Source organism: Gekko japonicus, unplaced genomic scaffold, assembly GCF_001447785.1.
Source record: "Gekko japonicus isolate JY-2015 unplaced genomic scaffold, Gekko_japonicus_V1.1 scaffold1885, whole genome shotgun sequence".
In the NCBI taxonomy this organism is placed as follows: Eukaryota; Metazoa; Chordata; class Lepidosauria; order Squamata; family Gekkonidae; genus Gekko; species Gekko japonicus.
Genome location: NW_015171560.1, coordinates 265,667 through 279,340, shown reverse-complemented (window position 1 = coordinate 279,340; position 13,674 = coordinate 265,667). Strand labels below are relative to the sequence as shown.

The 13,674-nt window shown below is 49.4% G+C and overlaps 1 protein-coding gene across 1 annotated transcript in view; it reads right to left on the bottom strand.

Annotated features, from left to right (window-relative positions):
• Positions 1–13,674, bottom strand: part of LOC107117584 (receptor-type tyrosine-protein phosphatase alpha-like) — a 155,405-nt gene that overhangs the window by 69,449 nt on the left and 72,282 nt on the right. The window contains exon 2 of the mRNA XM_015419729.1: positions 3,855–4,205. Within this exon, the coding sequence (XP_015275215.1) occupies positions 3,855–4,205 (351 nt within the window). The remainder of the gene's footprint in view (positions 1–3,854; positions 4,206–13,674) is intronic.

The following is a 13,674-nucleotide window of genomic DNA, read 5'->3' as shown; positions in this document are numbered from 1 at the left end:
GTGGGGGGGGGGGGAACTACATGGCACAGAGGTAAGATTGCCAACCTCCAGATGGGAGTGTAGCCCTAAGATGCTCTAAAATAGAAACTTTATTATACTAGCAAATGTCTAAAGACCCAACAAGAATGGTGACAATAAATCTTACGATCAATGTTACAACATAAACATCCAATGAAGAATCGTAGATGAAATCCAGCTCAAAACGTTAAACTGCCCACAAAAGGAGCCATGTAGTGTAAACAGTTGCAGGGGCGATGTAAACATTGCACAAGTAACGCGGCTCCGGACTCTGTATGCGGCCGTGGAATCAATAATTTTTTTATCATGAGACAAGGATTCCGGATGTGACCTTGTTTCGAGGTCTTTATCAATCGTGTCTGTTGTATCAGTCAATGTACCATTTCACAAAAAGGACAATCCCACATGATAACATGGGACCCTGGAAGGGTTCACGGTCTGGTGCAGTGTTCCCTCTAAGCTGAGTTAGTGTGAGCTAGCTCACCGTTTTTCAGCCTCCAGCTCATGCATTTTTGTCTTTGCTCAGGAAGGAGGGCTCCAGAGCCAACTAACTGATGCAGCAGCCAAATCGCTCGCTCACAACTTGAATGCCAGTCGCTCACAGAGTAGAATTTTTGCTCACAAGACTCCACAGCTTAGAGGGAACGTTGGCTCTGGTGTATGACAATCCACAGAGACGGGCTTCCAGGTGAATAATATTAACAAAGGTGATCATTCAAATGTAACTGCTATAGTTGTAACATTGATTGTAAGAATTGTTGTTACCATTCTTCTTCAGTCTTTAGACATTTGTTAGTATAATAAAGTCTCTATTTTAGAGTCGGGAAATGGCTGCTCTGAAGGGTGAACTCCACATTGTACCCCGCTGGGGTCCCTCCCCATTAAAAACCTGACCCCCAAAAATCTCTAGGTGTTTCCCGGCCCGGAGCTGGCAACCGTACACAACAGGCCTTTTGCCTGCCTGACCTCAGACTTGCATCACATTGTACCCCGCTGGGGTCCCTCCCCATTAAAAACCTGACCCCCAAAAATCTCTAGGTGTTTCCCGGCCCGGAGCTGGCAACCGTACACAACAGGCCAAGGTCCTCCACTGCGTTGACCCCTGGCAATGGGATTCAGAGATTTACTAGGCTTTCTACATGGCTCATCAGATGCCTCATCCTGTAGACTTCATTGACACATCCTGTGTGATCCACCTTGAGTGTTGGTGAATAATGTCAACAAACAGGACCTTCTCAGTGGCAGCTCCATACTGGTGGAACGAGCTCCCAGAAGAGATCAGGGCCCTGCGGGATCTTCTACAGTTCCGCAGGTCCTGCAAGACGGAGCTCTTCCACCAGGCCTTTAACTAAGGAGCTGCCGCCACTATTATCACCAACGATCCTAATTATAGAGCCCTGGCCCTTGGCTTTGACATCTACAGCCTGTGCTGTCGCTCGTATCAAGAAGAGCATTGAGCAGAACATTTAGTTAGACCTTTGTATGCACTCATACAGTACGCCATCGCCAAGTAATTAATTAATTATCGCTAGCACCTTATGATACTGTTTTGGGATGACTTTGTGTGGATCTTAATTGTTATCTATATATTCATTTGTGTAAGCTCCCCTGAGCCTGCCTCGGCGGGGAGGGCGGGGTATAAATTAAATACGTAAATAAAAATAGATTAAATGAATAAGGGCAGTGTGGCAGAAAGGGGGTCTCTTTTAGCCATACCTTTCTCTCAGATATGCTAATTTCCTAGGCGACGACCCGCCTCCTCCCTCCCCCATGACACTGTTTTACCGCAGAATAACATGGCTACCCTCAGAAACTGAAGATTCAGGCCACTGATCAACGTTTTACAAATGGTCTCTTTGTAGGCTTTCAAAAGAAAAAGGAATAACCCAAACACTCTCCTTTCGTTACCCCTTTTTTTGGAGAATGGGGTGGAGTTGAAGGCATGGCAAGACTACCGTGGTGATACCTTCGCAAGCTGATTCCGTTTGAATCCTTCTATCCACGGGCGAACGATGAGCAGTAAACGGATGGCGATCTGGCATCCCTTCGGCATGCGCATTTAATTACGGTGTGGCAATTAGGGTCCACGTTAGTAAGGGAGAAAACCCCACACTTGCAATGTTCATAATGGATTTATTAACTTTGCATCTGTGCTCCAGCAGCCCGGGAATGCCCTAAATGACCATAAGACCAGAGCCCCAAAGCGACGCTCATTCTGGAACAGTCAGTCTGGACTACACAAAAAAATACCTGTGACTTTACAGTATAAGGCAGCTCCAGGCGATTGTGGATTTACATAAATTACAGAGCGGGCAGCTGGAGTCTGAAACAGGGCCGGCTCCAGCTTATTTTGCACCCTAGTCGAGGATCCCTTATGCCTCCCCACCCCGTGCGCCCACCAATTTTCAAAAAGAAATGCATTTTAGGAAGAATAAAAAACACAAATAATCAAGAAACTCCCAGAGTACGGGGCCGGGTGCAGTTTGGTACCCCCAAGGGCCATCCCGCTCTAGGCAATCGCCTAGTTCGCCTAGTGAGTGAGCCGGCCCTGGTCAGAAAGAAATTTCAAGGCTGGACCAAATCGAGCGCCGACTTGTCTAGTTCTGTTCCCTAAAGCAGGATCCTCCCTGCATCCCCTTCCAATATAATCTATTTATTTATACCCTTCACTGATACCCCATCTTTCTCCCCAAGGGGGACCCAAGGTGGCTTACGTAATTCTCCTCTCTGCCATTTTTTCCTCGCAACAACCCTGTGGGGTAGGTTAGGCTGAGAGTTTGTGACAGGCCCAAGGTCCCCCAGAGAGCTTCCGTGGCAGAGTAAGGATTTCAGCCTGCATCTCCTGCTTCCTACTCCCAACACTCTGACCAGTACGCCATGCTGTTGTCGCTCCAAACACCGTGCCCAGGTGAACAAGCTGCACAGGATAGAGCAAGCTGCGTTGTCCAAGGTGGCTCAAGCCATTAAGCCCCTTCACCAGCATGGTGAGCCAGTGCAGTGTAGCGGTTAACTCTAATCTAGAGTGGCTGACTCTAATCTGGAGAACTGGGTTGGATTCTCCACTCCTCCACGTGAAGCCCACTGGGGGTGGTGGTGGTGGTGATGATTATCTATCGTCATCATCGTATGGCATTGTGGGTAGTATAGCCAGGAGATCCTAAGACAGTCTGGCAGCCACAAGCTCTTGCTCTTTTAGCACTATGTACCACTAGGTTGCAGGCTAGACTTCTTTGACAGGCAAGAGACGTTTCAGAGGTGGTCTGCCATTGCCTACCTCTGCGTCATGCCCCTGGTATTCCTTGGAGGTCGCCCATCCAAACACTAGCCAGGGCCGACCCTGCTTAGCTTCCGAGATCTGACGAGATTCAGAGAACCCTTTGGGTAACCTTGGGCCAGTCCCAGTTCTCTCAGGATTCTCTCAGCCCCACTCTCACAGGGTGTCTGTTGTGTGGAGAGGGAGGGAAGGCAATTGGAAGCTGCTTTGAGACCCCTTCAGGCACAGAGAAACGGGAGCTGCTAAAAGCACATAATGAGTGAGATGATATACGAGAGCCAGCGTGGTGCCGTGGCTGAGGGGGGTGGACTAGGATCTGGGAGACCCAGGTTCGAGTCCCTGCTCTTCCATGGAACCTCACTGGGTGACCTTGGGCCAGCCATATACTCTCAGCCTAACCTACGTCACAGGGTTGTTGTGAGAATAAAACAGAGGAGTGGAGACAAATGCAAGGCACTTTGGGGCCCCGTTGAAGACAAAGGTGGGATATAAATGAAGCAGATAAATAAGTAAATAAATACATGCATTGGAACCAATGAAATATAGGAAAGCTCTTTCATACCCGAGGTGCCGAAGGCTTTCAAAGTCGTTAGCACTCCTGTGACGTTGGCCTCCGTGGGCACCCCATCTGTGCCCGTAGTGATCCCGTACGAACTCGGAGAGGTGACATTTGGCAGAAGGGAGGGAGGCACCGGCACCCGCACAGTCGTCGCTTCCGTTCCTGATGTGCTGACGGTCGTGGTGGGCGGGAGTTCGGTGGCTGCGGGAGTGGTATGGCCTGCCGCCACGGGAGGAGGCACTGTTGGAGAAGTCACGTTCATGCTGGGTAGACTCGTGGGCTTCCCGGTAGCCGGCTGCGTCTTGACCGTTCTCAGGGCACTCGTGGACGAGGGAACACCTACCGTGGGTAACACTGGGAACAAAGGGGGAGGGGGGCATAGTCAGGAAAACTTTCTGCCGTGAAAGAACATTGCAGTTTCTCCATGTCAATGAGACCTAACAGCGAAACGATTTTTAAAGAACGAAAGCCGAGATTTCACTAGAAGCTAAGGCAGGGGTGTCAAATTTAAGGCCCAGGGGCCAGATTAAGCCCCCGGAGGGCTTCCGTCAGGCCCGCACTGGAACTGGCCATCTCCTGCTTCCAGTTCTGTTGCTGCTGCTGCTGCATCATAGATTGCTTTGCCAGGCTCTCTCAATCACTCAGCCATTTCATGTTTTCCCCTGGGTCCTAGACCCAGAACTCTGATTACATGGGATTTCTGTGGTGAATGTCAATAAATCAAAAGTAGGTTTGCAGCTTACAGGTACACACCTGAACAGCATACTCAAGATTGCAACAGCACAGACATTTTGATGCAATAATTCAGAGCAAGAGGTGTCAGTTATCTGACAGTGTTAAATACACAAAATATTGCAAGAGTGCTAATGTTTTAAGCATGTTTTTATTTTGAGTAAAAAAAATATCTTTGTGTTTGTGTCCTTTATAAAGTTTGTATCTTCGCTACCTGGTGTTACATTTTATGACACACATGGCCCGGCCCAACAAGGTCTCATTTATGTCAGATCCGGCCCAGATCCAAACAAATGAGTTCAACACCCCAGAGCTAAGGCATGTCTATGAGCTGAACAATTATGCCAAGAAGGCCGTGTGTCAACCGGGAGTCCCCAAACTTTTTCAGCCTACGAGCGCCTCTGGAATTCTGACACAGGGTGGCAGAGCCAATCACAAAAAGGCTGCTGCCACAGGAGGCGGGGCCAACTACACAGAAGAGGCCTAAGTGCGGCGGAGAAGAGGGGTAATTAAAAACAAAACACATTGGGGAAAGAGGAATGGGAGAATAATATCAACACTGTGGGAGCAGCTGCCACTGAAGCAATGTTATTTTAATCTGCACAACCACCCAGACATCCAATAGCCGATCAGAAACCCCACCCAGCCCCACCCAGTTTCCAAAAACACTTGGCGGGCACCAGAAAAGGAGTCTGCCCTGTGCCCATGGGCATCACGTTGGAGAACCCTGCTTCAGATCATTTTTATAGTGACATCGTATCGTGAGAGGGGTTGGCGTGATGTGGGTTCCCTATATATGCTCCCTTTCACAAATCCACGTTAATCAAACATAGAATCCTAGACACTGAAATGCAAAAATTTGTCAGTGATGCAAATAAACCCTGCTCCCCTTTAAATTTTGGAATTTTTTCCAACTGTGGGCCATTCACCTTCTTATTTATCAGCTCTCCATGCCTCACACTTGCGCCGAGCATTTGCATTTGCTAGATGCAACACCATTCCATCTGCAGTTACTTCTGGCAGATATAATAGGATTCCATACCCAACAAGACTTTGTGCATGTGACCTAAATCACTAAATATCTTTGAAGGTGCACCATCTTCTGAATGATTCATCACCTGAAATAACTGAAAAGGCAGCCTTATTCCCAAGTCTGGTAATCAAGGATCGATTGCGTCATGCCTAGTTGCATATGACTGACTCATTTTTCCTTGTCACCTCCCTTATCTGTTTATTGCTTCTACCTATATTCCGGGGGGAAATTATTTTTCATAACACACAAACAAACAAACATACAAACACAAATGGGGGCATTTCACTCAATGCACAAATTACATCTATTACAAATTAGCCTGCCTATTTGTTACAGCTTATGTAAAGGTAAAGGTTCCCTTGCTCGAAAGCCACTTGAATCCGACTCTAGGGTTGCGGTGCTCATCTCCGTTTCAAAGCCGAAGAGCCAGCGCTGTCCAGAGACGTTTCCATGGTCATGTGGCCGGCATGACTAAACACCGAGGCGCACAGAACGCTGTTACCTTCCCACCAAAGTGGTCCCTATTTATCTACTTGCAATTTCTTGCTTTCGAACTGCTAGGTTGGCAGGAGACAGCTTATGTATTACACCTTATATTATTGAAATAGTGGTCAGAATTCTGCATATCTTAGCAGCTTAATACTTTATATGTCCTCGGCAAGTTTTAAGACTTCATAATTTATTTATATTGTTCCTCATACCAGGCTTCCACCTGTACTCCGATATGTGCCAATAAAGGCTGTGACGATGATGACAACGTCGTGTCATCAGATCGAGAAGAGCCTGCTGTCGAGTCACAACCGATCCACAGCGACACTGCCCAAGGGGTGTTCCAGGCAAGAGATGACCCGAGGAGGTCTGCCGTTGCCTTCCTCTGCTTGGCAAACCAGGTCTTCCTGGGTGGTCATTATCCAAGTACTAACTGGAGCTGACTCTGTTCAGCTTCCAGGTTCTGATGAACTCTGGCTGAGCTGGGCTGCTCAGGTGGCTATCGTTACATCAAGTGAAGGTTAACCTTCGGTTCATGATTCAGCCCAGGCTTCCTGCTGACAGATCTACATTGCTGACTTCGTAACCGGAACCACCCTAATGCAAAGAACACATACTTACACCTTCCACGCTCCTAATTGCAATGCCCTACCCCCGCGGGCATGTCATTACGGTAGCTGCAATAAAATCATTTGCACCCTTAGCAGGCACAAGAAACATTAGGGTTTCTTCACAGAGTGTTTAGGCACACCCTGAAGATCTGAGGCACAATTGCAATGCGTGCACGCTAACGTCCTCTAAGGGAGCCAGGATGTAGCTCCCCATCAAGTGCCAACATTTTCAATTTGAGAGCCAGTTTGGTGTAGTGGTTAGGAGCACGGACTCTAATCTGGGAGAACTCAGTTTGATTCCCCACTCTTCCACATGCAGCTGCTGGTGTGACCTTGGGTCAGTCATAAGTTTTCTTGGAGCTGTTTGCTCAAGAGCAGTCCTTGAAAGAGCTCTCTCAGCCCCACCTCCCTCACTGGGTGACTGTTGTGGGGAGGGGAAGGGAAAAGAGACTGTGAGCCGCTCTGAGACTCCAAGTGAAGGGCGGGGTAGAAATCCCCCCCCCTTCCTCTCCTCCATTTGTTAGGCAGGTCATTTGCTGAACAATACATCATTTATCCTGCTTTTCAAAATTAATCAGGTTTAAAATCAGGGGACCAGAAAGCTTGCTATCGGCCAGCATGCATGTTCCCCAAATATGTCAACTGCTCCCTCCCTTCTACGGCTGAACTTATAAAGCCGCCTTACACAGATCAAGATGGGTGGCCGTGCCCGTCTGTCTGTAGCAGGAGAAAAGAGCAAGAGTCCAGGAGCACCTTAAAGACGAACAGAATTTGTGGCAGGGGAGGAGCTTTCGTCAGTCACGGCTCACTTCTTCAAGTATCTGACCCTGACCCAGGTGGGGCTTCCGTTCGGCTACTGGAGGTCTGAATGGTTGTGCAGATATCGAAGAAGTGAGCCGTGACTTCCAAAAGTTCCTCCCCTGACACAAATTTTGTTAGTCTTTAAGGTGCTACTGGACTCTGGCTCTTCTCTACTGCCTTACACAGAGTCAGACTATTGGTCCACGTAGCTCAATGTGGGTCCATCTGCCCTAATTATTGGAAAGTGGAGTGATTTCAGATGCCGAATTACATTAGCAGGCAAATGATAATAGCAGGTGAATGACAATAGCAGGTGTGATTGGATTAGGTGTGATACGCAGAGGGGTCAACGGCATGGAGAAACCGGCATTGGTAATGAGACAGGAAACCTAGGTCTCGATTCAGTCCAGCTAGATGCGTTGTCTTGAGCTTCATTATCAGTTGCAACTCAGCAGTCTCTCTTTATAATATCCCCTTGAAATTCCCTTGTAAGAGAACAGCTGCTCTTAGGTCAGCAACTGAATCTTCTGAAGGTGAAGATGTTCCCCCACTGGTTTTTGAATGTCGTGGTTCCTAATGTCAGACTTATGTCCATTAATTCTTTGTTGAAGAATTGTTTGTCCAGTGTGGAGGGTGGAAGGGCACTGCTGATACGTGACGGCATAAATCATATTAGAGGATGAGCAGGGGTAGAAGAAGAAGAAGAAGAGACTGGATTTATACCCTGCCCTTCACTACCTAAAGGTGTCTCAGAGCGGCTTCCAATCTCCTTTCCCTTCCCCTCCCCACAACAGACACCCTGTGAGGTAGGTGGGGCTGAGAGAACTCTGACAGAAACTGCTCTTTTTTCAAGAACAGCTGTGCCAGAACTATGGCCTGCCCAAGGTCATCCAGCAGGTGCAAGTGGAGGAGTGGGGCTGAGAGAGCTCTTGACAGAAACTGCTCTTTTTCACGGACAGCTCTTATCAGAACTATGGCTTGCCCAAGGTCATCCAGCCAGGTGCAAGTGGAGGAGTGGGGAATCAAACCCGGTTCTCCCAGATTAGAGTCTGCGCACTTAACCACTACACCAAACTCTTGGTCCTGAATTGGTCTGGCTGATGATGCTGGGTCCACTGATGGGTGTTGCTAGGATCTCAATGAGAACTGTAGTGGTTAGAGTGTCCGACTAAGATCACATCTCCACTTTGCCACAGAGCTTGCTGGGTAATCTTGGGCCAGCCACACTTTCTCAGCTCGCCTGACTTCACAAAGTTTTTGCTGCGAGGATAAAAGGATGGGACGGAGAAGAATGAGGTCGCCTGCTTTGGATCCCCCTTGAGGAGAAAAGCAGGGTGTAATGATTATCTAAAGAAATAAAGATACATTATCATGTGACCACTGAGTAGGACGGCCCACGTAATCATGCTGATTACATTGGCCCAGGCTAGCCTGGTCTTGGGAGCTAAGCAGGGTCGGCCCTGGTTAGTATTTGGATGTGAGACTGCCAAGGAATTCCAGGGTTGCCATGCAGAGGTGGGCAATGGCAAAGCGCCTCTGCTCATCTCTTGCCCTCACCTGGCTGGCCCAGGTTAGCCCGATCACGTCAGATCTCGGAAGCTAAGCAGGGTCAGCCCTGGTGAGTGCTTGGAAGGGAGACCGCCGAGGAAGCCAAGGGCCCTATATGGCCAACCAGTTCTGAACAGCTCTTGCTTTTCTGCGACTTTACACACACAGAGTCACTCCGCAGGAGCCTAGCCGAAAGACAGCCCTACAACATACCCAAAAGATGGCCGTCCAGCCTCTGCTTGAAAACATCCAGCAAAGGAGCAACCACCACCACCCGAGGCAGACTGTTCCACTGCTCAACCACTCTGACAGTTAGGAAGTTTCTCCTGATATTTAGCTGGTAACGACTCCCGTGTAATTTCCACCCATTAGATCTAGTCTTGCAGTCCGGAGCAAGAGGGAATAGATCTGCTCCATCTTCTACGTGACAGCCCTTCAGATATTTGAAGACTGCAATCACGTCCCCTCTAAGCCTTCTCTTTCCCAGGCTAAACATACCCAACTCTTTCAGCCTTTCCGTCATCCCACCAAGGCGTGCCAGGCGCCGGCAGCTGCCAAGAAAAAGATTCCCCTTGCCATAGCTACCCACCCGGCTCAAGCCACGCCCCCTTCTCCCTCTGGGAGCTGGGAATTTTGCTTAGTCCTCAGTCCCACGTTCTTTTCCCTAACCATGCCCTCGTTTTGCTCAGGCGATGCCCCTGACAATATAAAAGGCTGTCTAGCTCTCCCTCCTTCACGCTTTCCCAAGTGGAAACACCCAAGTGGAAAGGAAGCTAATGCAATCTAAGGATGCATTAAGGGAAGCATTGTGTCCAGATCACGGGAGGTGGTCATTCCGCTCTATTCTGCTATGGTCAGGCCTCACCTGGAGCCCTGTGTCCAGTTTTGGGCACCACATTTTAGGAAGGATGCTGACAAGCTAGAGCGTGTCCAGAAGAGGGCAGCCAGGATGGTGAGAGGGTTGGAATCCAAGTCTTACGAGGAAAGGCTGAAAGAGTTGGGACTGTTTAGCCTGGGAAAGAGAAGGCTTAGAGGGGACACGATTGCAGTCTTCAAGTATTTAGAAGATGGAGCAGATCTATTCTCTCTTGCTCCGGACTGCAGGACTAGATCTAATGGGTGGAAATTACAAGGAAGTTGATACCAGCTAAATATTAGTCTTACGAGGAAAGGCTGAAAGAGTTGGGTATGTTTAGCCTGGGAAAGAGAAGGCTTAGAGGGGACACGATTGCAGTCTTCAAGATGGAGCAGATCTATCCTCTCTTGCTCCGGATTGCAAGACTAGATCTAATGGGTGGAAATTACAAGGGAGTCGTTACCAGCTAAATATCGGGAGAAACTTCCTGTCAGAGTGGTTGAGCAGTGGGACAGACTGGCTCGGGAGGGGGGGGATGCTCCCTTGCTGGATGTTTTCAAGTGGAGGCTGGACGACCATCTTCAGGGTATGTGGTGGGGCTATCTTTCTGCTATGCTCCTGCAGAGTGCAGAGTCTCATTTCTCAACTCCAATACGTTTTCAAGCGGAGGCTGGACGGCCATCTTCCGGGTGTGTTGTAGGGCTCTCTTCCGGCTGTGCTCCTGCAGAGTGCGGGGGGGGGGTTGGACTAGATGACCTTCAAGGTCCCTTCCATCATTTTATGATTCTCTCAAGCAAGACTAGAATTCCTTTCCTCACTCCTCCATGTGCCTGTACATAAAAACGTTTCTCAGAAGAAGGAGGAAGAGGGAAAAAATGGAAAGGGGATGGCCTCCCTCCTACCAGCGTCTCATAAAAGACTGCTCCACAGCAAATCATAAGGAGATAACATTAAACACAGGGCTATTTTTGGGCAGGAACGCACAGGAACGGAGTTCCGGCTGGCTTCCGAGTTGGCCACGCCCACAGCCAAAACCTCTGCACATGCGTGGCTACAGAGGGAAGTCCTGGAGAGCAACCCCCCCCCGACTCCGAGGCAGGCAGGCCGGGGGGGGAGGGGCACTGGGAGGCATTTAAATGCCTCCCGCGCCTTCCTTGGTCTGTCCAAGGGCCGGCTTGCCCGGGGCCCCCCCGAGCGCCGGGGGCGCCTGCCCAGGCAAGCCAAGGGAAGGCAGTTTAAACTGCATCCCCTTCCCTCTCAACCACTGCACCGCACTGGCCCTGTTTACTGAAATAAGGCAGGGCTTTTTGGGGGCAGGAGCGCACAGGAACGGAGTTCCGTCTGACTCCCGAGTTGGCCACACCCAGCAGGAACTCATTAGCATAACAGGCCACGCCCAACAGCAGAAAATATTAGGATTGGCTACATTAGGGGTGTGTGGCCTAACATGCAAATGAGTTCCTGCTACAAAAAAAGGCCCTGGGTTTTGACAACAAACAAGGTAAATAGAACAACAAGCAAAAGTTGGGGGTGGCTGGATGACCACACTTCTGGTAACATGGGGGTGCGGCCTAATGTGCTAATGAGCTGTGCTGTCAGGGGTGTGGCCTAATATGCTAATGAGTTCCTGCTGTTTTATGCTAATTTCTTCCTGCTGGGCTTTTTCTACAAAAAGAGCCCTGAAAGGTATGTGCTTAATGCAGAGGCAAGCCACGAGACCTGCTGGCATTCTAAACTGCAGGAAAGAGAGGAGGAAAGCAATACAGCAAGCGCCCCTAGGCATGCTGCTCAATAAGATTTTTAGGATAACCAGACCTGTGCTATGGAGCCTGCAAGGACTACTTTCTGTTGTTTCCCACTGTTAAGAGGGTTACCTAATCTCTAAGGGAGATGAAGAGGCTCCATTTGCTTAGTCTGGGCTGTTTGCCAGAGGGGCAGTTACCTCGGACTGTCAAAGCAGGGGGCCACTGGGGGGAGGGGGGAGGTGTAGCTGTGAATTCCCTGCATTGGTCAGGGTCGCGAAACTGTTTGCCCCCCTCCCCCCCGGTCCTAAGGACGCCAGCCTGGTATCAACCAGGAGCAGGGCCTTTTCTGTGGCAGCTCCAATTTACTGGAATGAGCTTCCAGATGAGCCCTGCGGGACCTTTCGCAGTTCTGCGGGGCCACGGAAACGGAGCTCTTTCGCCAGGCATTTTAGGTAAGGAGCTGTGTTACCATCTATGCCCTGTGCCAATCCTATTTCCAGCCTGAGCCCGCCGATAATGGATGGACCGATGAATGCACTTTACTATAGCTTTACCGCCATCGTTCTGCCAATTTTGTATAAATAAATAAATGACCCTTCAGCAGTTTTCCCTCTAAGCTGAGTTAGTGTGAGCTAGCTCACAGTTTTTTAGCCTCCAGCTCACAGATTTTTGTTTTAGCTCAGGAAGGTTGGCTCTAGAGCAAACTAATTGATGCAGTAGCCAAATCGCTTGCTCACAACTTTAATGCCAGTAGCTCACAAAGTAGAATTTTTGCCCACAGGACTCCACAGCTTAGAGGGAACATTGCGCCTTGAGGTCCCTTCCAACTCTTTGTTTCTATGAGAGCCAGTTTGGTGTAGTGGTTAAGAGCCAGGTTTGAGTCCCCACACCTCCACATGAAGCTGCTGGTGTGACCTTGGGTCAGTCTGCATCATCATCATCAAGTTTATTGTATTAGCCATTGGCCATAACAAAGCATAAATACAAACGCAATCCATATACATCACATTAAGTTACCCCTTCACTAACTTGCGCTGAATCCTAACCTTAATCTTATCTTTTTTGCTGCCAAAGCAAACAGGGAACCTTGGGTCAGTCACGAGTTCTCTCAGAGCTCTCTCAGCCCCACCTACTTCACGGTGTGTCTGTTGTGGGGAGAGGAAGGGAAGCCAAAGGGAGACTGTACGCTGCTCTGAGACTCCAAGTAAAGGGTGGGGCACAGATCCAATCTCTTCTCCTCTTGATGACGTCCAGCATACCCAAGAACTCACTGCTTCCCCTCCCACACACCAAAATAAGTACAGCTTTTGCCAGCTAAGCAGCCTTCTACGGGGTTCATTTCCTTGCCATTCCTTGCCATTGAAAGATCCACAGCGACGAACGCGGAGAACCGCCCTACCCGGCCACCACAAGGCCATGCAGTCTCTCAAAGAAAGGGCTTCCCTTTGCTGCTCTCTGCTTCAGGCCAGGACCTTCCTAACCTCCAAACGCGTGGACCAGAGGGAAGTCACAGAAATCTAGAACATACCGCCCCAGTGATGAGACCCTCCCTGACCCACCCACACCGCCCGTTCCTAAAGGAAGCCTGCCAGAAGTGAAGTTCTCCGAAGGGACATTCGCTAGGTCCATCAAGCCAAGTTTCTTTTAGCTTTAAGAGGGAAGCAAAAGGCCCTTAATTTGAGTATTTTTGGAGGTCAGGAATATTTCAGAGGGTCGTTCCGATACCCCTGGTGGATTTTTTGCATGAAACCGGGGGGGGGGGGAGATGAACTGACGATCTACGGGACTGAAGAAGAAGAGGAAGAGATTGGATTCATACCCTGCCCTTCGCTACCCAATGCGGTTTACAAATCCTTCCCCTCCCCACAACAGGCACCCTGTGAGGTCGGTGGGGCTGAGAGAGCTCTTGACAGAAACTGCTCTTTTTCAAGAACAGCTCTTATGAGAACTATGGTCATCCAGCCAGGTGCAAGTGGAGGAGTGGGGAATCAGTCTGGTGTAGTGGTTA